We start from the raw sequence: 26,983 nt of genomic DNA, 5'->3' as shown, positions 1-26,983 counted from the left end.
TGTCACCTAAATTTTGTAAAAAGTTCATAAGAAAAAGGTAAAAGAATATTTTACATTTTATGACCATCATTTTCTTTTCCACAGAGAAAACCAAAAGCCGAAACGAAACAGAACAATAAATTTATTCTTGTTGGATATAGGTTTTTGTCAATGTCTGTACCAGTACAATCTGAAACAGTTCCATCAAGACTGCAGAAGAGTGTAATGTAAAACCTGGAGAGTAGGAATTTCTTTTTATTCCTCTTTATCAGGTTCAAGGCCAAGCATTATTACATTTCATAGAGTCTCTAAAACAAAAAGTATCCCAAATCAGCAGGACCTTTCTCTTTGTAACCTCTAACAAATAATCTTTGACTTTTCTCATATTCATTTGCAGATTCCATGGCAGAACTAACAAGATAGTATTTGACCATCGGTTTCTTCATTACATAATAATCTCTCTTGTTAAAAACGTGTATTTTCTGGGAATCCAGTTTACTATTCTTAAAATGAAACATTCACTTCCCTCAAAACTTTGGCAGCATCTTCAGGGAAAACAGGATTTATGTAGCATCCAGTTCCAATTTCAAACCCTCCTACCCCCGTTAATTGAGGTACTATCTGTAAGAACCAATGAGAATAAGGTTTCTCTGAATCATTAACATGAAGTGGCGATGTCTGAATCATAAAATTGAATGGTGGATTGTTCAACTGCAAGGATAGTTTTCTCAGCATAAGTTTCAGTAAACCGCCAAAGTCAACAACCTGCAAAGTGAACATCAAGCAAGCTAAATAAGTATTTAAATCATTTTGATACAATTTGCATCCATAGTCATAGAAGAAAAAAACTTGCAACTAAGTTGTGAAATGTAAATTGGCTTGAAGGTTTTCCCAGCCACTCATGACCCAATCAACATTCTTCATAGAATGCCCTCATCAAGATTTCTGTAGCAAAGATGGTGTTCTTCAACATTATTAATGCCATTTTGTGTAGAATTATTACTCTTATTCAAAGCCAGTATTCTTTTCCTTATACTTCAATCTTCACATAAACACCAATAATTCACTTATCATTTTCTTTCAATCTTATTCAACATAGTGTTCCACTTTCATAACTTGGCCATTCATCAAGAACATCCTCATCAGCAACCACCAAGAATGAATTTTTATTACCACTGATTTTTATTTTTATTTTGCGTTCAAAAAGCTAAAAGTAATGTACTATAGTTCTTAAAATTTATTCAAGGACCAACCAAAAAAAAAATAATAATAATAATACTTGCAGTTCTATCTTCCTCCCTAAGCAGGCAACAATTATGTACATAGAATAGATTATTTACAATCACATATGCTTCATTGGCTAAATTAAGTAAGATAATAAATTGTCTCCCATTTGTGATCTAGAAGCAAAATCAGTAAACAAATGAAGATAAGGATGTGATGATATTACCTTCTCACTATCTATTTCATGGAAATGTGGAGAGTGATCCCGGGGAATGATCCATATCTCAAATGGGAATGTAGCAGCAAAAGGGACAATGGACGTAAAATGGGATGAAGCATCAATCAAAATGTCCTCCGAATGAAGTTCACAAATACTACATTTTCCCGTCTTGTCAAAATACTCCTTCATACTGCCAAGTCGTGTAGAAACCGCAGGAGGAGCAACTGGAAGAGCCAGTATCTGACTATGAGAATGACTCATCGACGCCCCAGCAGATGCACCATGGTTCTTGAAAACCTTTTAAAGCATAAAACGAACATCAGCTTAAAAGGTTATGCACAATGAGATGGAGAAAGAGAGGGAAAAAAGAGAGAAGAGGTGATATTTCACATGAAAAACGAATTTCCCTTTCCAAATCATACTTCCAAATGACTTATTCAGATAAGAACCATACAAACTGTAAACAAACCCGGCTAAGATATCAACCTAAGAAAGAAAAATTATTTAATCTTGAATCCAACCGCAATCCTTACTAGTTCAGCTCTATAAGCTATGGTTTTACTAGCTTCATTATCATGAGCAGAGCTCATAAACTCTTTTCATATCATATATTTGAGAATCAATTCTTAACATTATGCTTTTATTTTTTTGATTAATTTCTTTCAGGTATCACAATTCTAATAGAAAATTTTCAAACATGTAAAGAAAAAATTTATACAATGATAAATATAATCTTGAACTATTGAGAAAAGAATAATGAAAAACCAAAATTTTAAATATATTAACTCAATTATTATATGATTCGCTACGTACATTACTAACATCTTCGAATTAAAATAACCCAGCAAAAATCAACTTTACACTTTTAAAAACATTGCACGTTAAAAATTGCATAATAAAATTTCAGTGAAATTGAGAATTTTTCCAAATTGAAGACCCAGAAGGAGTGAACCAAACCTGGACATATCTGATCGAATCGCAGCTTGCAATATGCTCAATCCTCCTCCTATAAGCAAGGACAACCTCACCGATCTCTCGCGGCGACAGATCAGATAGCTGGACCGAGTGGACCGGGGCTTCGATCACAACGTCGTGGAAACCGAACCCGTCCAAAACCCTGCCCCATGGAGCCGAACCCAGATCTGAATCAGGGTTCGGAACAGATGGGCGGTCAGGAATTTCCCTGCTGAGAGCGGGGTAGAGGTTCTGGATGACCCGGATTTTCCAATCCGGGCTGTCGGGCGGGAGGCGGAAGATCTCGGGTGCGCACTCGTGCTCGTGGCCGATGCAGAAGGGGCATTGTTGTTGATTAGGGTTAGGGTTTTGGGGGAACTTGGACTTGAAGTCGGACGGTCGCTTGGCTCTGGCGGGTGAGAATATGACCCACCGGTTCGTTACCGGGTCTTTTCTCAGCTGGGAGCTCCGAGCCGGTGATTCTTCTGCCATTGCTGTTTTGCTTTTTGTCTCTTTGGTCGATTAGTTATTATCGGTTGGTGGTATTACGATGTCGTTTTTGCTAAAGGAATTATAGAAGAAAGAAAGCACCTTTTTTTGTAAAAATGTCTCCATATATGTATATTCTTTTGTTTGTGAGCTTGGCAAAATTTATTTATTTATTTTTTCTTTTTTCTTTTTTTTTTTTTTAACAGAAGTGTGCTTGCAAAACTCAGCATTAGAGTTTTGTGATACACTATGCTAGAGTGTTATCTTGTAGTGATTATTGAAAGTTTAACCAAGCAATCTGACACCAGTAAGTTTTTTTTGTTCTTTTACTTGTTTGTTTTTTATAATAATAATAATTATTATATATATATAAATTGGGAAAGCAGAATTTTTTTTTTTTTTTTTGTTTAATGAATCCAAAATGTGGAGCTAACACTAGTAATTATTATTTTAATCCAACACTAATAATTATTGTTATTTTGATTATCCCATTATAACCTAGGTTAACAATAAGTTTTAATTTGTTGCATATTATAATATGGTTTGTATTTATAAACAAGTTAATGTAATAAAAAATAAAAAATAAAAGAGTAATTTTGATGTGTTTCCCAATAATTGAATCGGATCTAATATTTGACTCTCTGAATTTTTTCATTTTGATATTTTAGTCTCTAAATTTAAATTTTACTCACACAAATGTTCATAAGTTGAATTACAGTTGCATAAATAATTTTTAAATTAATCATGTTTTGACAATTTAAGAAAAATTTAACTTCAAAAAACTAAAGTGTTAAAAAATTTTCAGTAAATAAAAATACCAAAACATATTCAGTTAAAAGAAAAAAAACACAATTACCCATAAAACAATATTACAAGTTGGTACTTAACATTTAATAAATAAATTTGATAATTTTTACAAAATTTAAAAAAAAAATACGGATCGTTTATTAAACATTTCTTCTTCTACGATAGTCAAAGTATAGTCAATAATTAATTTTTAAATTTTTATTTGCTTTAAATATATTTTTTCTTAAAATCTTAAATTTTTAGTATATATTTGTGTATAAATATAATACTTTAATTTTAAGTTATTTATTTCTTTGATTAGGAGCTTGGTGAAACAAAAGAGGGGGCAATTTGGTCATCTTCTATGTACTGAACATCAAAACCCTAACAACATAAACCCTTACGACTTCACTACTCAAAAAGCAAAGTCCGCCATTGCCGAGACTCGAGAGCTCCTTTTAACTATTAGCGAATTCGTCCTTCATTGTCCCGTCAAAAAGACCAATGAGACCTCCGAGAGGCGGTGGTGGTTTTAGGGGAGGCCGTGGAGACCGTGGCGGCCGCGGAGGTGGGGACCGCGGTGGCCGTGGTTTCCGCGGAGGTCGCGGCGGTGGCCGCGGTTTCGGCGGTGGGTTTCGTGATGAGGGTCCTCCCGAGCAAGTCATAGGTGTGTTTACATTTTTTTTTTTTCATTTTGCTATGCCCCTTTCTGTGTTTCTTGGTTGGTTAATGAGAAACTTCAAAGCATTTTTAGTGTGAGAGTGAGTGAAGCTGGAAAATAATCTATGAGTTTGGGCTTCTGTGACAATAACAAAGAAGGAAAAAAGGCTAAGAAATGTTGGGTTTTGATGATGAACATTTTCTCAGTATATATTTTATTTAACGATGATTAGAAACTGGAAATCTCTGCAAAACTTAAAACTGGTTTTATGCTTATTGTTTCATCTGGTTTTTATCTCTGTCAATTTTTCTCTTTGCACATTTAGATTAAACACTTATTTATTGGTTCTTGGTGTACACAGAGGTATCGGAATTTCTTCATGCATGTGAGGGTGATGCAGTCACAAAGGCTTTGACTGACAAGAAAGTACCCTTCTTTAATGCACCTATCTATTTGCAGAACAAGACCCAGATAGGGAAAGTTGATGAAATCTTTGGCCCCATCAATGAGTTTGTGAGTTCTCTTGTGTGCATTGGTACTTTTTGCTCCTTGTAGTTTGTGTTTAGCTTCACTTATATATTTTTCCTTTTGTTGCAATTGCAGCATTTTTCGATTAAAATGATGGAAGGCATTGTGGCAACTTCTTATTCAGCCGGTGATAAGTTCTTCATTGACCCAGCTAAGCTTTTGCCGTTGGAAAGATTTCTTACACAGCCAAAGTATGCTTTACCATTATTTCATTATTACGGAAGACAGTTGATTTCTTTATTTTTTATAAGTTGAGTGAGAATTATAATTATTCATTTCCAAGTCATATGAAGAGTCTATTCTCAGCCTTGACCTCTAGAACTCTAGAAGTGTGTTTATGGGTAGCAGGGGATTCCCTAGTTAGACAATATGGAATTCAAGGTTCAACCTGCATAACCTCAAATTAGCCCCATATTTAGTTTTTATTTTGGATTTGCAGAGTTGGAGGGAAGAAGTTGAGTTTTGAGAGGTAGGTGAGTGGTAGTACTCTGTTTTTGATCGTGTAGTTGATACCATAAAATCTTTTTAGCCAAGTTCTTGATTTCAGGTACAGCATAATTCTTGACAATGTTGTCTTTCCTTGTTTTTTAATGTTCTAATTGAATTTGAACTTAAATGCAAATCATTATCTGAGATGGTTGCTTTGAATATTCTATTTACAAACTATTAATATTTTTGGACATGTGTTCCGAGTTTCTTCTTGTGTTAGGCATTTCTTTCACCACTACCAATCAGCTAGGCTACTTTTTAGCTGTTTGGCTTGGGGAGAATTCATGAGGTCACATGATTAGTGCAGTTTTTGCTTTGATGTTTTATGAATGCAGTTTTTGACCTATTCTTGGTTGTTTATATTGTGCCCCCCTTCTCAGCCAACATGGTTCTTAAGGAAGCTTCCATGCAGAACTTTCTGTTATTTGGCTGCCATGGATGTATATTGTCTGTGGGAATTTAGATAGTAGTTAAAAATCAGCTTATAGTAACAGCCAGTGCATCATTCTGTTTCTTTCTCGGTTTCTCTTAGCATTGTTCTGCATCCTGTGTACCTCTAGAAGTGTTCATGCATGCTCCTTAAATCCCTTGAAAAAGATCCATTATTATTGCAGTCATCCGATCATGAAATATATCTAACATTATGTTTCGCATTTAAAAGCAATGTAATTGGCTGGTTTCTGTTTCAGGGGACAGGGTGCTCGAGGTGGAGGCCGAGGAGGAGGCCGAGGGGGAGGTAGAGGTGGTGGCCGAGATGGTGGCTTTCGTGGAAGAGGAGGTCCACGTGGAGGCAGAGGCGGCCCACCCAGAGGTGGTGGCCGTCGTGGTGGCTTTAGGGGTAGAGGGAGATTTTAGAATATGTAATATTTTTACTGCTCTTCTCCTTTTCTGTTATTACTTTTGGATGCATAGGCCTCACAACGATGGACAATCAGTTTCAATATTGACATTTTCTTTTTAATTGAGTGATTAGTCTCACTGCATATTGTAATTTTGACCCAGCAGCAATGTGGACGTACAATGGTTTTGGGTTCTTTTTTAATTCTCATTCTAAATTTATAGTACTCGTCTTGAAGAGATCATGGGCTGCCTACTTGACATGTGATTGGTATTGTTTTTGGAGTATTCTATTATGCTACCGAATCCTCAGTTGCACCTCTTTCTAGGTGGTTGTTCTTGTTCATACAGGGTGCCACTACTATTTGTTCTGTTTTTGCATTTCAACATCAAAATTTGACCTTTGAACTCGTTTGCCACATCTTCAAAAGCATCTGGGAATGCGTTTTGAGTTTCAGAGGTGAGAGTCTAAATGAGCATCCACTTTGGTCATCAATTTGGAGTTTCTCCTAAGGGGTTCAGTGTCCTCTTGTGACAAAAATTGATTAAAAATGAGTTATTGCGTTTTAAATAAAGATTGGCAGCATGTAGCTTTTTTCTCTGTTTTTGTTGGACGCGCCAAATATGACTCTGAGGTCTGCTTCTAGAATGGTGTTTGCTTTAATTAGATTTAACAGAGATTGGCTTTTTCAAAACCAGCATTTATGTGCATGCGGGAGATTATAATGTGTGCTTTATCAGATATTTTTACAATACAATTTGGCTTATGTAATTAACCCTCCAACAAATTATCAGTTTACCATACAATTTGGCTTGTGTAATTAACCCTCCAACAAATTATCAGTTTGTTTTTCTGATTGTATTCTCTTTACTCTTTACTGTTCAGGAAAGACTGATTTTTTACCCTTTTCAGATTACTTTCAGTGAAGGTCATCAACGTCATAGAGACAACTTTATTTGGTGGTTTTTAAGAGTTCTGTTAACTGAAAAATACGTAATAAATTAATAAGCTGTACAACATAAACAGAGAATTACTGTTTGTTACGTTGTACATTTTATTTCCAACTTGCATGTATATCTAAAACACACTTAATCCGAAATTACCGGATTAATGTAGGACGGTGCTCTAAATCTGTCTGGTGGGCTTCGTCGTCTTGGATGCTTTAGGTTTCGATGTAAATTTTGCTTCTGTTCTTGAGTCAAACCATAAAACCCAGACAGGAATATTCAAGGCAACAACTAAAAATAATGAAACAACTGCTGAATTTCTTCCCGAGCAAGAGAAAGAAGACCAAACTAAGGGAACCCCATTAGAGTCATCTTTATTCAAAGAGAAAATAATTAATCTCAGGCTTCCCAGCCCCTAAGAACAGTAGCTCGTGCAACTCGGTTAACACCGAGAGTGAAGGCTCCCATTCGGAGATCACAATTATGGGTTTTGCACATCTCCTTCACATCTTTAAACCCTTTTGTCATGTATGTCCTTAACTCATTGTTCACCTTCTCCTCATCCCACATGAAACCTTGTATATTCTGCAATGCACAAAACAACCAAAACCAAAAAAGTATAAGAAATCTGAGCAGTTTAAAGTTTTGATGCAAAAATTTTGTCATTGGCAAACTACCTGAACCCACTCAAAGTAACTAACAGTAACACCTCCTGAGTTTGCATATATATCAGGAAGAATGACTACTCCTTTCTTTGACAAAATCTGCAAAACAGGAAAATACTTAGGAGATAACTGGCATTTTAAACTCCATAATCTAAAATGCTGACAGAAACTTACCTCGTCGGCCTCAGGGTCAGTTGGATGGTTAGCTGCTTCAATTATGAATTTGGCCTTTATGTCGTTTGCATTTTCCCTTCAATCAAACAAAGAAAAGAGCATTCAGATTTTATATAATTTTATACTCATTTCACCAATAAAACAAACGAAGTGAAAACCAGATTTTATCTGCTGAGGAACCTAAATTAACATGAACAAGTGCTGATTCAAATGGATAATAAAAGAGGACCTGTTTATGACACCTCCTAGAGCAGCTGGGATGAGAATATCACAGTCCTCAACCAATATTGACTTGGGATCTATTGGATCCCCTCCATGGAATCCCTTGACACCGCGGTTTTCTTTGGCATGGATAAGTAAACTTGGAATATCAATTCCTTTGCTGTTCTTTATAGCTCCACTGATGTCACTTACTGCAACAATCTTGCCACCATTCTCATGGATTAACTGTGCAGCCCAGGAGCCAACGTTACCAAAACCCTGAAAATGGAAGATATAACATATTAATATATTAATCAAGAAAGTTAAACCAAGCTTTTGTTTCTTTGATCATCTCCAGTGTAAAATATAAGATCACCTGTATAACAAACCGCTGTCCGGAGATGCTCTTCCCATGCTCTTTAAGTAAAGCCTCTGTTGCGAAAAGTACTCCTCTCCCTGTAGCTGCATCTCTTCCAAGTGATCCACCAAGATCCTGATTTAGAAAATTAGAGAGTTAAATATAAATTTGCTACACAAATCAGACTATTTTCTTGGAATTTTTTTTTTTTTTTTTTAATATATACTTACCGTGGGTTTGCCAGTCACTACCGCAGGTGAGTAACCATGAAATTTGGAGTATTCATCTAGTATCCATGCCATAGTCTGTTCAAAAACAAAGAAATTTCAATAAATGGCATTTTCAAGCCAATAACAGCTAAAACAAAGAAAAATCTCTGCCGAACTCAACCTGTGGTCCTGTTCCCATATCTGGGGCTGGAACATCAGTGTGTACCCCAATAAGATCATGTATCTTTTGGGTGAAAACTCTTGTAAGCCTTTCCAGTTCAGATACGCTTAAATCCCCTGGGTTACATCCTATCCCACCTTTGGCACCTCCATATGGGATATTCGCTACTGCTGTCTTCCATGTCATTAGCTGTGCTAAAGCATTCACCTCATCTGGGTCAACCTGTATCATCCATTTAACAACCATTCAGTCCAAACCCTATATCATTTGCGAAAATTTGCAGAGAATTTTGCAAATTTTTTTCACCACTATGTTAGTAATTCATACAGGGTTTAAAAATTAGACTAAAATAACTCACCTCTGGGTGATATCTGATTCCTCCTTTCATGGGCCCTCTAGCATTGTCATGTTGAACCCTGAAACCAACAAAAGATGCTAAAGTGCCATCATCTTTAGGTATGGTACACTCCACCTGAAAATTTGATCAAAAGGAAAATGAAATGAAAGCAGCAGTGTCAAAAACCAAGAAAAACCACTGAGGCATTTTATCAGAAACCAAACAGATCCATTGAAACCAATTACATCAAATTTATAACCAAATTCATCTTCATGTTTTATGCATTACAGAAAGCAGAGCTAACCCAATTGCAAGCTAGGTGATCGGTGTTTCTACCTCCATTGCCGAACATAACAAAGTAAGAAATATTGCAATTTGCTTACCTTAATCTCCCTGAAGGGTATTAGCAAACTTTTCTCAAGCTTGGAGTCTAAACCCAAAAGCCGAGCTGCGAGCTTAAAGTTTCTGTTCGTAGCCACCAAAGCATTCATGGTGTTCTTTTTGGCACTGTAGTCGGTAAAAAAAGGGTAAACAAAGAAACAAGTTTGAGACACTTGTATGGAACTACGGAAAACCAAGAATAAGATGAAGAAGAAGAACAAGATCGATGGCTTTTATAATGAGCAAAAACAAGGCCAAAACACCCACAAGTCTATAACAAATTATTAATCGAAGTCTTGTACCAAAATTAAGACTTGGCAAAAATGAAAAACGAGAAAAAAATTATAAACAACAATTATTATGCAAAGAAAATTACACGTTTTTGTTTTTCGGTCACTAATATGCAATATTCTATGTGGGTATACAGAAAGTTAGATACCATTAGACGACATATTGTTGAAAAGGCAAAGTAAAATCTGACCTGCAGCTTCTAGGATTGACTTAAAAAAATAAATTTCAACACCAATAATTCTTATTTGGTTGCTTTCAAGAAGCTTAAACTTGACCACCAGTACATTTTTTGTTACTGTTTGATCTCAAATTTCTCCATGCAATCTAAAAACTATGTTGTTTCCATTAGAACAATAAGAAACTACCAATATTGACCATATAATTAGTTTTGTTCTTCCATCAGAATCTACTAGCATTTCATACATATGTATACTTGATATTATTTTGACAAATAATTATTTGTCCTGTTTTTCATGATTTAATAAATTAATGACAAAATAGATTAGGGAAAATCCTCATGTTACATTTAACAAGATATTAGATCGTCAAATTAGTATACCTGATGGTATATTTCTGGATTTCGTTTTTCGCATTGATTAGATTTTTCATCACGCGGCAACATGTGTACAACTTGAACAATGTTTACTTATTTATTTTATATATATATATCTGTAAGCTTTAACAGACAACATATTATGGAAACAATTTATAAATACAGTACAAATTTATTTGTTACATATATAAGCTTTAACAGACAACATGTTATGGAAATAATTTATAAATATAGTATTAGGTACAGAGCTAGATCTTTGTTCAGTTACATATTTTTTTCCAAGCAAGTTGCTCTGTTTGTCTCTTATAACTATATTGTTGTTATATTATTATTATCATTTTATTTGTTACTCAATCTAGAGACACAATCTGATTACTTTCGAAGCTAGAATAAAAAGGTTCTGGTGATTAATCCTAAAATCATTAGTTAAAGTACATGGAACACACAGTAATTTATGCAACAAAGTTCATACAAGATTTGCAAACCACATGGAAATTATTTTATAAAAGATTTATCAGAAGGAGCAAACTCTCACATGCCATGATCATATATATATATATATATATATATACATATCAAAATAAATAAATAACTGAGTAAAACGTGGCGCCTCGATTTGACTCGAAAGGATATGGTATAAAATAATACGAACTTCATTAAAATATTGTACACACTTGGAATTCTGATCTGTAACTGACAAGGAGGGGAGATTCATGCATGTCTGCACCAACCATTGATCTTAGCTAATGGGTTTTGGGATATGAATGATGATTGTGTTTTAAAAGAAGAACACAAATTGGTCTTTGTTTAAAAAGTTTTATAACCAATTGGGATAAGGTTCCCAATTGGTTGATGAGTTGGTGATGTTGAGAAACATTTGCCCCAAAAAACCAGCTTAAAAAATAAAAAACATTTACATTTGAGAGGTTGAAAACTTTTGTGAATGTTATTGCATGAACAATCCAGGGATAAAACCTTTATTTTTTTTTTTTAGAATTTCCCAAACCATAAATATATATTTTTAAAAAAATTTTAAATTAATGTTGGATAGAAAAGAGAGGATGCCTATAGACATATGCATCCGTATAGTAACCAATTTCCATAAATTAATAAAACAAGTGCATTTTGTGGGTTAATTCTTAATTACAAACTTGTTTGGAGCTACCAGCAAGTCTTTCCCAATAAACCACCTTTTCGAATACCCAAAAGAAGAAAAATTAAAGGAAACGCCAATTCCTCAACCTTTCAAATTTCAATCTCGTATTTTATAAGATTGCTGAGGATCCAGAAAAAAAAAATAAAAAATAAAAAAAATAAAAGTTAGTAGACCCAATTCGATACTACTTTCCACCAAAAAAAATATAAAAATATAAAAAAAATTCAATATTACTTAAAAACTACATGATCCTTAACCTTAGAAAGTTTAGGCACTCATATAGAACCAAGAACGCAGTGTAGGGTTTTCCATAATTTTTTTTTTTTTCATAAATTTTAAATTTCTTTAGGAAAAAAAAAAAAAAAAGAAGGTAATTTTAAACTTTTAATCGTGCAGGTCAACACTTTGACAAAAGGCTTCGGAAAATGAAAATTTTCTAAACCATAAGAAAAAGAAGCCGAGTAAAATAAGCTTGTAAATTAATAACAAACTGTCACGGCTATTAAACTGTAGCCAATTAGCCAAATGCAGATGCAATTGCAAAAAGCATGAAAATGATGGTTCCACCAAAGATATACCACCAATAATCCAAACCAGAAATTGATTTTTTGGCAGAAAAGGAAAAATTAAAGTTCAAATTCAGGACAGCCAAGAAGAAAAAAACACAAACACATACCCATTCAGACTCTCTCTCTCTCTCTCTCACTGCTTAGCAAAAACCCAACATATGCATGTGTCTGCCTACCTACAGAGCCGGCATTAACGACCCACGTACCACCCACAAGAGAATTGAAATAGACTTTATGAAAGTATATGATATAAAAAACAAATATATATAATTATATTCAATAAATAATAATAAGAAGCTAGAGGAAATTAAGTAAAAGTTATACCAAATAAAATATGGAGAAGAGGGGTCTGTCCAAAGTTCAGCACAGAAAGAGAAAGAGAGAGAGCTGCCAGGCTAGCTGGGTTTGGATCTCCAGGAGATGAACTTCGAATCTAAGAGCAAATTTATGTGTGTTTGTGTGTGTGTGTATATATATATATGTATATGTAAAACCAATATGCCAAAATCAGAATCTAATTCCCAAAGGAATGATGAATTCTGGGAACATAAAAAAAAAAAAAAAAGGAAAAGAGTAATGTGAGATAGAAGTACTAGTATTGTTGATATAAAAAATAAAAAAATAAAAAAATAATAGGTGATATCTGTGATAAAGAATATGAATATGATTCTCAAAGGGCCTGTGGGATTTTCCAAGTACCACTACTTACTAGGAGGTCCCAAAAAAGAGCACCATTCGTTTGAGATTTTGTTAGCAACAATTTATAGTAGTAAAAGAGATCAGCGGACATGAATCACTAAGGAAACAGAGAAAAACAGAGAGACACAGAAGATAAACATCAGAGTGGGCAAATGCGTTCACAGGTACGTGAATCCAACGCAATACCCACCACATTGCACAACCATATACCACCTATATATATATATATATATATGCACAATGCATATATATATATATGCATGTGTATGTATATAAATTATAGGATACAATGTATATAAATATATACCATGGTTGAAAACTTCTCGAAGGCATTTTATGCGCAGGAGGGGGTTTTTAAGATTATTTGTCTTTAATGGCTGTCTAATTAATTTGATTCACCACTCTCCCAGTGTTATGTGTTAATTCTATAAAGTATGTATATATATATGTGTGATATAGTCCAATTCAGGTCAGGTCTCTCAATTTTGTTAGTAATATGTTGCAGTAAGTTGGTTCGTAACAAGTTGTGGGATGAAAATTTTATCCCAATTTATAATTTGGCTACGTCAGTAGGTTTCGGTATAAAGTAGATTTCTTTTTTTTGATCTTGAAATATAAATTATGTCTCATTAAAAAAAATTTTGATCTCTATTTTATAGTTATTTGAAAAAAAATATTATTTATCACTGTTGATAATAAATTAATATTTTAATATTAAATTTTATTGGTAATGAATAATTACTAATGGTAATGAATAACGAATTGAAATTTTTATATAAAACTTGTAGATGGGTGTGTGTCAAGTACCGAGGGTTTCATTTCGAATAATATTTAAAACTAAAAACTTGTCAGATAAATGCCAACCTTAATATTCATCATGTTAATAAATTGATTTTCAACGTAAAGTAAAAACTTAAACAAAGATCAGCCAAAAAGAATAGACAAACTGGGACGGAAGCAGAATCAAAATAAATTGACAACCATAAACAGTGTGCAGGATATAATATGTACAAATATATACATATATAGTTTTCGATCACGACAACTTAATGATCAAAAGAGCACGCTTTTGTAATAGCGTATCCACTTTTCTTACTTGCTCCAAATTCATCAATCATTACAAGTTTTCAATATAAGATATATATATATATATATATATAAATTCTCTTGACCACAGGTTTGATTAAATCTAAAATCCATGATGAAGATCTATTATCGATAGTAGAATGATTTTGGACTTTAATTTCTTTTTTTGTCTAGAATTCCTTTAACAACCTCATTAATATATAAAAATTCTCTTATTTACATACAAAACATTTTTCTCATCAATTTCTTGACTTTAAAAAGTAAGAGATAATTATAAGTCAGCTTAAACGTTGACACATCCTATTTAAAATTTTTAAAATTTAATTAAAGTATTATTATAATTTTATCTAATAATTAAACATTTGTCATGCAAACATCTCATTTAACTAAATGAAGGTTTCTCTTATAAGAGAGTATAGGATTTTGAAATATTAAGAATGCAATAAAGACCTTATTCTAACAAAAATTCTATATAGCAAATCATGTCATTCATATTGATTATTCTTCATCAATCAAATTTTTAGGAAAAAAAAAAATTCAGTTAACCTTTTTATCATAATTACCAGTAGGTTTCATGCAAATTTGAAGGTTGTTATTTCCCTATTTATATGATGTGATATTATTAAATGGTGTAGCTTGTCACATAGGCTATTGTAATTGGATGGATTAATATGATTGCATGTAATTGGATGGATTACATACAATTGGATGGTTGTCCTAAATAGATCTAACAATGTATTGTATTGAATCGTATTTATATAAAATCCAGTTCATGCTAACATGATCCATTAAGTACATGTTCTTAAAATTTTTGTGTACCCTATCATTTAATTCGTTAACCAATTAAAATTATATAAAAATTTAAAAATTTAAATTTGACTTAACTTTCAAATAATGAAATATTTTTTAAAAAAATTGCAAAATGAACTTGTTTATTTCATATTTCTAAAAAATTTAAATTGATACAAACTAAGTAATCTTTGAAATTATAAAACTTGCATAATATTAAAAATATTATCTTTAATGATTTTATGAATTTGTCGTGTTTCATTCATGAATACCTAATAATTAATGGATTTTATTGGATTTCATAAATATAAATGATATTATCAACCTAGTTCATAAATTATCGGTCATGTCTATGTAAGACTTTATCAAACCAAATCTCCAACTAAATGACGGCTATGCCCTCATAATAGCAAAATTATATATATATATATATATATGTATATATATATTTTAAATTGAGAAGGCTCATCAAATTCAAATCAACCTTTAGTTCTTTTGCTACGACAAGCTAGTGACTGGTTGATTAATGTATGAACATTTCCACTAAGAATACTCCATTAAGAACACTTGCTTTATACTAATGGTCAATTGATTAGAGTGGATGAATGGAATTACTTATACTATCTTGAATAATAAGCATTTTTTTTATTTTTTGCGGTGCTACTTTACAATTGGTAAAGAAATATTTTTAGCCAAAAGAAAATAGTAACGAAATATTATATGGATACTTGGACTTGCGCATATAACAATACTTAGCCTTTCTGTTTTTTGGTAATATAATACCTTAACCTTTCTTGAATCTGCAATTTTAAGGATATGATGTCACTAAGTGCTTTTAGATAAATATGGAGTACTATCACTTTCACAAATGCTAATAAATATATTCACCAAAAAAGATACTAATAAATATTAAATACGTATAATATATCACGTAAGTATTATAGTACTAGTGCATGCAATTATATATTAAACTTTTATAAAGCATATTGGTTGATATGCTTATCCTTTTATAAACAGAGAATATCCACCTTCTCCTTTGCCATGTTCATTGTTATTGAGGCTACTTAATTAGTAAAAATTATTCATTCTTAATTTATACTCCGTGCACTTTACCATAATATATAAAGTAGAACTATTTATTAGTTAATTGCTTCAAGTTGATGGAGATCGTTTTGGTTGAAATTCTTTCAACTGCTGAAATAGATAAGAAAATAGTATTAAAAAAAGTGTAGAAACCCTAATCAATTGGGTTTATATGATGATCAAAAATTTATAAAAGCACCAATTCAGGTCCACCAGATGGTTTTGAAAAATAAAACAAGGATATATATATATATATATATATCACGACGATATGATAATTTTAACATCAAATTTTATTTATTAATTTTTTGATTATATTTAATGTTAAAATTTAAAATTTAAAAAATAACTAAATATAAATTTATTGACATATTAAAATCCTATTTAAAAAAATTGAACTATGTGGAAACCCTTATAATTAATAAATATAATTTTAAATTTTAATCTTTAATGCATTTAAAAGAATGAAAATTTTTTTTTGACTTTAATCATAACATTAAAGGCTCGATTTGATATAACCGTTTATCTATATATATATATATATTTGATAAATTGATAGGAAGATTATTTAGCACTAGATGTGATTGAATCCAAAATCTAAGGATTATGATGATTGCTAATTGTCAACTATGTTCCAAAAAACTATGAGTTAATATATTATTAATATTATCTAAAATTATTATTATTATTAATTTGTTTTATAACTTGTAAGCTTAAAAACACTTTAATTCACTTTCCTTTAATAACGAAAAGGGACTTTTTTTTTGAAATACTAAACAATATAATTAATTACCACCAAATTATATCATATTTGATATATATATATATATATGGAAATTTTCTCCTAAAGGATCATAGACAATTTAAGGTTCATACGTAGAACCTCTCGTAACATGTTGCAGGACTCTATCCCCAAAAGAATGATATATATATATATATATATATTTAGATATCAAATCAATTGCTTAGCAATCAACTTACTCACTCTAGACCTTCTAGGGCTTTTGGTTGTGGGGCGCAAGCAGAGGTGGATGTTGCATGTGATATGCATCTATATGTATATAAATGCATAGAACGTAACTAAGCCTGGTTACAAATCATATAATAGAATAGGATTACATATTATTATGGCAGCAGAGTTTCACTTTGAAGCAGAAATTAGAAACATGGATTCGTGAAACATAAAAAGCTCAAAAACCAACATGTTCAAATGGATGGACCATGGATGTGGTCCATACATATCAATATATTGATCATCATCGATCAGTATCGGATTTGATACTGTTTGCGTGGTGCTGATGGAAAAAAGAGGCCCGATTGAACAAATTCTAGTGTTTCACACGCATGGCATGGTAATGGGGTGGTTGAACAATTAATTGCTTCACCTCATTAGTTTATATATATATACACGCATATTTATACCTTTCCATTTTCTTCAGAAATATATATACACAATTTTGATCTTTTGGAATCTGGTTATAAACTCTTGTGTGACCATTTTTGTAACTTTGTGTTGCTATTCGAACCTTTTAGGTTTGATGCTATATTCCCATAAACAAATGTATTAAAACGGAAACTTATCCTTGGGCCCTTCGCCTTTAATTTCTCCAATAATCTCCAATCTGCATGCAGGCTTCATTCAATGTCACATGTATACTGTCGATGTTAAAAAATAAAATAAAACAAATAAATAAATTATAGGGCAGTGTCTAATTATATCAATGCCTGAATTTTATGTAATATATATGTTACACTCGTTCAAGCAGCAATTAGAATTCTCTCTCTCTCTCTCTCGAAAAATCACAAAGGTTTACAAAAGTGTTTTCTTTAATAAAATTCCAAGTCTGAAAAAGGATATTGGGATTAGATTTCAGGGGTCAAAAGCTGCAGGTTTCCCACTAGTAACCAACCCCTATAGGCCTTGTTGCCTTCATAGTGATATAAAGCCATCCAAAATCCAAGATAGAAAAGAAGCCCGGCATTGCCTCCCACTGACTTCTTAATCTTTCCTTTCCAAGAGAGCATCTTCTCCTTATCATGCACTCTGCCTGAGCTTATTGCAATATAAGGCTCACATCATGGTTCTATGATTTGAACCTTTTTATCGGTTCTTAGATGTTTTAAATATTAAAATTTTAAAATACATTGATGGTTTGTTAATGAATTACTAAAGTTATATATAAATAAATTAATACTTATAGAAATCCATATAAGTTATTAATGTATGTTTAAATCTCAACTTTTAAAGTAATTAATAAAATTATAAAGAAAATGTTGATAATAAAGCTATTAAATTAACCGAAATATGAGTTTTATTGTAAATACATATAGGATTTTGTTATGATAAATAGAAACCATACTAATGTAATATTTCAATTAATGATTTAAAAATTAAAATATCAAGGTAATTTAACAACAAAATCATTATTTTTTTAGAAGTTCAAATCATTCTATATACCTTTCAAAATTTTAAAAATTATAATAATAATAATAGTAAGTTAAAACTAAATGCCTAATTATGCTAGTGGCAATCATTAAATTTGTTACATCAATAGATTTTCAATATAAAATGAAATTCTAACATATTAAAATTGTATATTATATATATATATATATACACGATTTGCTATAGAAATGATCAAATTATTACTATAAGATGAAAATTTAATATCAAATATTATTTCAGAATGATTAATTTTGTAGTAGAGTGGACAGTTCCACTATATAGGTAAGTTTCGCTATATAGGCAAGTTTCGTAAAAAAATATCTACTCTGAAGCAAAACTAACATTTCCAAAATGATATTCAATCTTAGATCTTCATCTTAACAAATAAATCTACTTTTTTGCGTTGCAAAATTTTATATATATATATATATTATTTTACATAAAACCTAAATCCAAATAAAGAGACCATGTATGTTTACAAATTATTCTTAAATAGCTAATTCTATTTTTTATTGTTTTTCATGAACCAAATTATTGCACCTTTCGATTTTGAATTATATGTACTTTTCTTTTCTTTATTGTTTTTGCCTTTATCTCTTGGCAAATGGATACAAGATAGATCGGCATTTGCTTACTTTTGCCAAGAAAAAAAGTGCTTGATTTAATGTTTTGCTCCTCTCACTTGGGGGTCAACAAAAAACACCAAATTAATTCCCTATTTCACTCTTCTAAGGAGTATACAACCTACTTGATCAACATGTTGGTGGAATAAAGTTCATTTGTCTTTACCCAAAACATCCTTTTCTTTTTCTTTTTTCTTTATCTTTTTCTTTTTATCTTTTTCTTTCTTCTGCAGTATTGTTTACTCAACTCTAAAGTATGAATGCAATTCACCAAAAAGAACTCTAGAAGGATTAAGAGAAGAAAAGTCGTAAGTGAGAAACCTTTGAAATATCCAATTATGAGCTCCAAATAACCAAGGTAATACATCAGTAGAGCAATCAATTATATGGGGCCAAGATGTTGTGATAAATGAAACAAAATTTGTGAAGTTCCACTAGAAGAGAATCTCTTAGGTATGGAATCCATCTCAGAATCTATGACGTTCCATCTCTTCCACCATGGGCACAAAGATAGATTCCCTTACGTCTGGAGAATCACTTGGGATTCCATTTTGTTAACGAAACAATATTTTGTTTCATTTGATTCATTGTAAAGCCTTCCTTTAAGCAGTCCATTTGTGTTTCATTCATTAGCATATCCATCATCAGAGGCTCTTTTTTAATGGATTGCATACTTCATCTTGAATTAGACTCTCTATTACTTAAGTACTTTTAACGAATCTAATTTTTCATTCAGATTTGACAGAAAATAAAAGTAAAGGAAAAAAATTTAATAATTTTTTTTAATATTTCAAAATTATCCTTATTAATTAAAAACTAATTGATTGAAATATCTTGTATGTAGGATATTTTTGTAAAAAATCTGACTTATATTAATTATTTGTTTTCATTTTCATTAAACAGCAATTATTATAAATATATTATTTTTTCTTCTTCTTTCCTTTCCTTTTATTAATTATCTAAAGAAAAATTACTAATAAAACACTTTCTTTTCCTTACTAAACTTATCTTCTTTTTTCTCTTCCTCGCTTCAATCCAAACATTATACATACGATAACGGTGTCACTATTTTGAACTTAAAAATGATAAATGAAATTAAATATAAACCAACAAAATAATAATAATTTATTTTATCACATTATTTAGTAAACAAGTTGATGGCCACTTAATACCTATAAGATTATTGATAAATAATATGTAGACCCATTAATGTTCTGGACTCGACGGCCCATAAGGATATTTCCCATAGTATATGATTCCATTGTTTATCTTATTCTACTTGTAAGTTGCACGAGGTTATAATAATTTACGAGGGACTATAGTATTCATTCTTCCCTTAATTTGTATACTTTTCTAGCAAAATAATACAAACTAGTTATATACTTGTAACTATGGATATAATTATATTAATACTTGTAAACAATACAACAATATATTTAATATAATTACAAATCACCCAAATATGTTACCAATTTTGAAGATATACGTTCATATTTTCATAAATTACAAAAACATTCCTCACATTTCAGTTTTGTTGCAATATCATTCCTTTATGTAGAAAATATGTATTTATATAGTTCGTAAAACATATAAATTTGAATTTGTGTAAATTTGGAAATACAGGGGCATATTCGCAAAACTAATTAAACAAAAAAAAAATAGAAAATTAACTGAAATATAAATTTGTAATTATTTAAAATATGCAACGAAACTGAAATACATGTTTGTACTTAGTACATGTACGTATTTAGTACCTTAAGAAAATACAAAGGCATATTTATGAAACTAACAAAACAAACGGATACTAAATTTAGAACTTAGGAAAAGTAAATTACTTCTATGACATTTGAGTTTGTTTTTACCAGAAGATATAACCGAAAAATAATTTTAAAAAAAGGAAGTAAAATAAAATAAAAGAAAAGAAAAAGAAAAAAGAGGAACCATCAGTTATCAATTCTATGATAATAAGCATAATTGACTTATAGTATATCCCAAGCATATCACATGTTATCAGGATATTCTGTGATAGGGCTCACGTCTTTCATCCTAATTGAAACACTAAATAATAACAATAATAATAACTAATAAGAAAATCAAAAAATTGCAGATTACTTCAGTGAGAGATGTTAAAAAATAAAAATAAAAATAAAAATAAAAAATTCAACACGGTGAAAACCTTGTTTTGAATTACTAAGTGGAGTTGATGACAGTACATTGTGTTAGTTTACCAGCAGAGCAGTGCCCTGTCCCACTGAAGACAGACTTAACTATATCACAATTTTGAAGACCATGAATAACCGAAACTAATTCAAACAGAACCCTGTCCTAAGATGGACCCAATACGCCACATTTAAATAGGATGTTTCCTCATCTACATGCCACATCCACAGTTAACTGGATCAGCTATTTATCAATTACACCCCATCATGAACAAATATTCAGACTTGTCAATAGCAATGGAAATTTCATGTCCTTCAAAGTGCAATTCCAACATGATATGAAAAACAATACTGAAAACTGAAATATTTTAACTCAAAGTTCTCCCAAATGTCAGTCTTATAATAACCTTTACTTTTTTTCTTCTTTTTTTTTTTTTTTTTTTTTAAATAGAGCCAGTCCTACACCCATTGTTTTAAAATCGTCTGAGGCTTACATCTTGAGGCCCGCCTCGAGATGATGCTCAAGGCATTGCCTTGAAGCTGTAGCCTTGGCACCCTATGCTGAGGCTTACACCTCAACATGGTGAGGCTCACCACCTCATGGCTTAAGCCTTGAGGCAGTTGAGGCACAAGCTTTACCTTTGCCTTAGTTTGGATGTGGTTTTTTTTTCTTATGGTTTCAGTGGTTAGTGGTTTTTCTTCTTCTCCTCTCTCTTTATTAACTTTTCTAGAGGCTGTATTAAAAGAGTATTTGAAACAATAAGAGAGCTGAATCAATCATGTGAAAGAGAGTGTAACTAAATTAGAAACTATTTTTAACAGAGGAATAATCAACTTAGTGGTTATAAATTTAATTGTTTTCTTATTCTTCTATGTCTCTATGATCTTTTTAGTGTTTTTTATCTTTCTATAATTTTATTTTTTTTATCTAATTTGAAACTTATACGCCTCACCTCAAATAGCAAAAGCACCTCTTGTATGCCTTTTAAGACTTTTAAAACCTTGCTTACAACTAAAGAGAAAGTAATGATGACTAACAAAAATACATGAAATAGGTATGAAATTGTGATAGCTTTTTAATATCATGTCTGTGATACTCCCTATATGACTTTATCTCTAAATTTCTTATTGGAGATTTTCTTGAAACACATGAGAATTAAGTTCTATAAATTAACTTCATTGACTTGCTTGAAGACAAAGTTATTGCAATTTAAGTTTTTCCAGTTTACACCTCCTTAGTGAGGAACAATTGCATTGTAAAACACAATTAATATTAGTTCTATTATACGTAGTTAACAATTAGCAGCAAACAAATATAAATTGCTGGCACCAACAGCACCGCTAACCACACAAAAATAAAGGCCAGCAATAAAAGGCTCATAAAAGGGAACCAAGATAAAAGAACCATTTGCATCATGCACATCAATCATAAGTCATAGCAATCGAGCATACATTGCCCGAGAGGTTATGTTTCAAAAACGTAGTAGAATTTGAATATCCCTACTTGAAAACCAGACAACATTAAAACTAACAGCAAAGCAAATTGAGGAAAACTCACAAAATCCATAATTTATCAACAATAAACTTAATTAGCACGAGAACATTACCTCAGCCAGCATCTGATCAGCCTCATCAAAAACAAGAATCTTCACATGGGTAACACCCAATTTCTTCGCAGACATCCACTTCTTTATTGTACCAGGAGTACCAATCACTATTTGTGAAGTCACCGGTAGCCGTTTTTAAATGTTAGTATCATTGGTTCTATCCGCTGGAACAGCACATTCCGAAGTTATTCCCGTATACATCCCCATCCTTTGGAGATTATACATATTCTGTGACATTCATGTTGGAAATAATGTGTGAATATATATACGTAAATACATGTGGATACAACATAATAATGTAAAATAAAATTATATAGATATTCAAAGAATTTAGAACCTGTACTTCGTTAATTAATCTGTTTTTTAGAAGTCTAACCGAAACCTATATGATACTACAGTATCCTTAAAGACATTTTACATCCACCGATACAAGAGTTTTATGATGAATGTCTCCCAGTATACAACGTTGCAAAAACTTTCAAATCTAGCACTTCCGAAATTTTTTTCTTCGAACTTTTAGCGTACCTTCACTTTATCATCGTTATTGTTTTCTCTTTGTTTTTCAAATATTTCTCAAAATTTTTTTTTTTTCTGTAAAACTTCAAAAACTGAAAAGAACGTTTTTTTTTTTTCAAATACGTACAAACTTCAAATTCTCACAAAAAAAATTGTTTACTCGTAAAATTTTTTTCCACTATTTTCAAAATATTATTTTATTTATTAATTAAAATAAATATTATTTTATCAAAACTCAACCAACCGAAAAACGAACCAAAGCCCAAATCATACACACATATGGCTCTGGCCCAAACTCCAACAATTCATTCACTTACCATCGTCAATTTCCATTCAATTCTTATGGAACTCATAAGAAACTACACCAAATTATTCTCACTTTAGCAAGAAAGCAAATAGAAAATTGCACCAAAAATCAATTATTGACGTTTGATGCAAGTTCTGAAAATTCATTATATACAGCAAAACAATATTTGTAACTTTTTTATCAAAATTCTAACCAAAAAAAAATAAAAAAAAATAAATCCCATATATGACGCTTTCAGATTTAGTCGCCGAGTTTCATAACAAACAAAATTCAGAATAACCCAAATGAAAAAAATAAATAAATAAATAATTGACCTGATTAGCCAACTCCCTACTGGGGCAGACGCGAATAGCCTGAGGAGCCTTGAGCTTAGGATCAACGCGGCTCAACATCCCAAGAACGAAACAAGTAGTTTTACCAGACCCATTATGGGCCTGAGCAATCAAATTCTTGTAGGGAGGGTTCAAGATCATCGGCAAACTTATAGCTTGAATCTTTCTAGGCTTCTGAAACTTCATCTCCAAGTACAAACCCTTGAGAATCTCAGGCGACATATTCAAATCCTCAAAACTACTCGCCGTCGTATACGGTGTATCTCCGAACGTAAGCTATATATACCCAAAACCCAAATCAAAAACTCAGTTTTTTTTTTTTTTCTCTTTTTTTACCCTCAAAAACCCTAAATCACTCAAAGCCCTAAATCTTTACATAGAGACAGAAATAAAGAAGACCGTACAGCTTTGATTTCAGAATCTTCGGGGTCATAGAGGAACTTGTTAATCTTCTTGTCCTCGTCGATTTTCAAGGCGTCAATGTTAAGCCCCAAGCCTGAACTAGACAACGCAGCCCCCGTCGACTCGTCCGCTTCATCGGACAACCGTCCGAGCTCTGGCGTATTTCCTGCTCCGGCCATGGGCTGAGGAGGGTGGCAGACTATTACAAAAGGTGTATAAAGAGGAGGGAATGAATCAAAATCAAATTTTTATTATAAATAACCATCCTTTAAATTAAATACAAATAAATAAAATAGATAATATATATATATATACACACATACACACAATCCATATACAAAATCCGTCAACAGTACAAACGATTTGGATATGGATTTTCAGAATTGATGATGGGAAACCATCTTTAATATTATTGTATAAAAATGAATATCGATGGTATTTTCGATATTGAAATTTAAACTTTACAATTTTTCTCTGTATATATATATATATATTTGAATACATTATCTAAATTACATACTGTTTAAATTATCTATTTTTTGTATAATTCGAATTCATTGACAAAAAAACAAAAATGTTCAACAAGTTAATCCATTTCGTCGTATATATATATATATATATTAGTATACAAAAATAAACAATACCTGACTAAATTTCTTGCTCTTTTCACCGTTTTCTCACTTTCAGGGATAATAGGTACGGATTACATGGGCTGAATAAATACATATTTGATAACCGTACGTGAAAGTAGCTTCACTTTGAAGCTAAAGAAAATATTACTGAAATAAAAATAATAATAATAATAAAAATAGCGACATTTTTACTTTCAATATCCTAATTAGAAATCGAATGGCCCAGGTAATTTTATCTTCTTTTTTTTATTTTTTATACTATAATATGTTATTTGTTAGTTTAATTTTTATTAAATAAAAAAAAATTAAGAAACAATTATCTTCTTTTTTTGTCTGAAAAATATTTGATATTCAAAATAAAATTAACCCATACCAATTTTCACATTTCTTTAGTTTTAAATGATAAATTGTTTTATTTTTTGGTAAATTGTTTAAGAATTATATAATAGATTAAAACATGAGTAAACGTTTTGAATCGTTTAACTATATATATATATATATATATAGACAGTATTGTCATACACTAATGCTATGGTAGTAGTAATAAGGTGGTTTTTTTTTTTTTGGGGGGGTTTGTTTGATTTATTTATTTCATTATTATTATTATTTTAATGGAAGACGTGGTTTGAATTTCATTTAGATCATGTCATGGACAACATTTTTGATATATTTTTTTTCTTTATAACTTCTACTTCTTTAGAAAAGTTTCTTAAAAACCAGTGGCTTTTGGTTTTATTTCTTGTAGAGGCCTTTATTAAATGGCATTTTCAGGGACTGTCAAAAAACACTTTGAGAAGCTCTTTTTGCACATCAATAGTTGGAAAACAATATTTTAAAAGGCATGCTAACCAAAATCTTAACCCTTTGAAAGTTTAACAATTTACATTAGTATATATTATTTTTATCATATTATTTGGTAAATAATTTATTTTATGACATTATTGTTTTATATATATATATATATATATATATATATATATATATTAAATTTTGATTTGTTCAAAATTGTGTTAACATCATAAAACACTTTAATTAACAATTTTTTTAAAAAAATCTAAAATTCTAATTGGTCAAGTAAGGATAGCAGTTAGGGTATGTATTCCTTATTTCGGGTCGCCACTCTCCTCATATTATCCCCCCACCAAGGATACCTGCCCTGGCCTACATTGGAATACTGGGTACCTAAACCTGCCATGACCCTTTATTTATTTATTTATTTATTTATTTTCTGTTTTGCTTCTGCTAGGGGAGTTTATATAATTTTCTCAAAATTTAAAGTACATGTTTTATTATTTTTTTAATATCATGTCATAAATTTTCTCTTAATAAAATAACAAAAAGATTGTATTTTGTATCTGTATTAATTAATAATAAAAATCAAATTTTATTTTTTATTGTAAGATAAAGAAATTAATGGATGAAAAACAAAACTTCTTTATTTGGATTTGCAAGGTATCCATTATTTAAGGAGTTATTATATAATAATTAATTGATTATTTCGTCAATGAATTAAGGAATTAATGAATAATTATTAATTGATTTTTTTTTTGTTTTTGAAACGTATTGATTGATTGGTGAATAATTGTATTTGATAAATTCAAAAGATTCGTATTTATTTATGACTTTTTTTTAATTATATTTCAAAGGCCCCAATATTCCTTTTCATAATGCTTTATTTAAAGAACCCTATATATTAATTTTTCTAGCAACGAAAGAAAGCAAAAAAATATCAAATTAGATGTAAATAATTCATTCATTTCAAATTTATAGTTATATACTATATTATCATAAGATTTTTATAACAAAAGCATTTCAATAATACTTTATATTCCAAGTAAAATGTATATATATATATATAACGAAAATAAATTAAATACTTGTTTTTAGTTGTATGTTATTTAATAAATTAAAGTCTGTGCGGACTGCGGACCGGATCAAGTCAATCTCTTCAAACATGACAGCGTTACCAATTGTTATCCTATCCGTATGTGTGTGGTACCAAAATCTCTATGGAAACGCATACGAAAAAGTCATAATGTAAATTTTTTTTTTTTTTTTTTTTGGGAACTGTAATAATATAAGGGTCAAATACATTTATTTCCACCCAAAAAA

At 30.9% G+C, this 26,983-nt stretch overlaps 3 protein-coding genes and 1 pseudogene across 4 annotated transcripts; 1 reads left to right on the top strand and 3 right to left on the bottom strand.

Annotated features, from left to right (window-relative positions):
- Window positions 1–105: 105 nt before the first annotated feature.
- LOC107407133 (ADP-glucose phosphorylase) lies at window positions 106–2,969 on the bottom strand. The gene is made up of 3 exons (XM_016014365.4): window positions 2,381–2,969; window positions 1,430–1,720; window positions 106–744 (listed from the first exon to the last, which is right to left on the bottom strand). The coding sequence occupies exons 1-3, from the start codon at window positions 2,867–2,869 to the stop codon at window positions 484–486; spliced, it is 1,041 nt and encodes a 346-aa protein (XP_015869851.2). The 5' UTR covers window positions 2,870–2,969; the 3' UTR covers window positions 106–483.
- A 1,071-nt stretch (window positions 2,970–4,040) lies between these two features.
- On the top strand, window positions 4,041–6,407 carry LOC125419453 (putative H/ACA ribonucleoprotein complex subunit 1-like protein 1). Its single transcript, XM_048465499.2, has 4 exons — window positions 4,041–4,319; window positions 4,675–4,826; window positions 4,917–5,032; window positions 6,020–6,407. Exons 1-4 carry the CDS (start codon window positions 4,157–4,159, stop codon window positions 6,183–6,185), a joined length of 597 nt encoding a protein of 198 aa, XP_048321456.2. The 5' UTR covers window positions 4,041–4,156; the 3' UTR covers window positions 6,186–6,407.
- A 755-nt stretch (window positions 6,408–7,162) lies between these two features.
- LOC107432686 (glutamate dehydrogenase 1) lies at window positions 7,163–12,729 on the bottom strand. Of its 2 annotated transcripts, XM_016043873.4 has the most exons (10): window positions 12,515–12,729; window positions 9,624–9,747; window positions 9,262–9,375; window positions 8,904–9,125; window positions 8,744–8,818; window positions 8,532–8,648; window positions 8,184–8,434; window positions 7,955–8,030; window positions 7,793–7,879; window positions 7,163–7,700 (listed from the first exon to the last, which is right to left on the bottom strand). In XM_016043873.4, exons 2-10 carry the CDS (start codon window positions 9,729–9,731, stop codon window positions 7,515–7,517), a joined length of 1,236 nt encoding a protein of 411 aa, XP_015899359.2. In that variant the 5' UTR covers window positions 9,732–9,747; window positions 12,515–12,729; the 3' UTR covers window positions 7,163–7,514. The 2 variants fall into 2 exon arrangements, with proteins under 2 accessions (XP_015899359.2, XP_048321455.1); XM_048465498.2 differs by lacking the exon at window positions 12,515–12,729 and having other exon boundaries at window positions 9,624–9,953.
- Window positions 12,730–22,471: 9,742 nt separating this feature from the next.
- Window positions 22,472–24,912, bottom strand: LOC107432683 (DEAD-box ATP-dependent RNA helicase 38-like; annotated as a pseudogene).
- Between the last annotated feature and the right edge of the window lie 2,071 nt (window positions 24,913–26,983).

Source organism: Ziziphus jujuba, chromosome 11 (genome assembly GCF_031755915.1).
Source record: "Ziziphus jujuba cultivar Dongzao chromosome 11, ASM3175591v1".
NCBI classification, from domain to species: domain Eukaryota; kingdom Viridiplantae; phylum Streptophyta; class Magnoliopsida; order Rosales; family Rhamnaceae; genus Ziziphus; species Ziziphus jujuba.
Note: the sequence above shows the minus strand (reverse complement) of the source record. Positions and strands in the feature narration are given on the sequence as shown.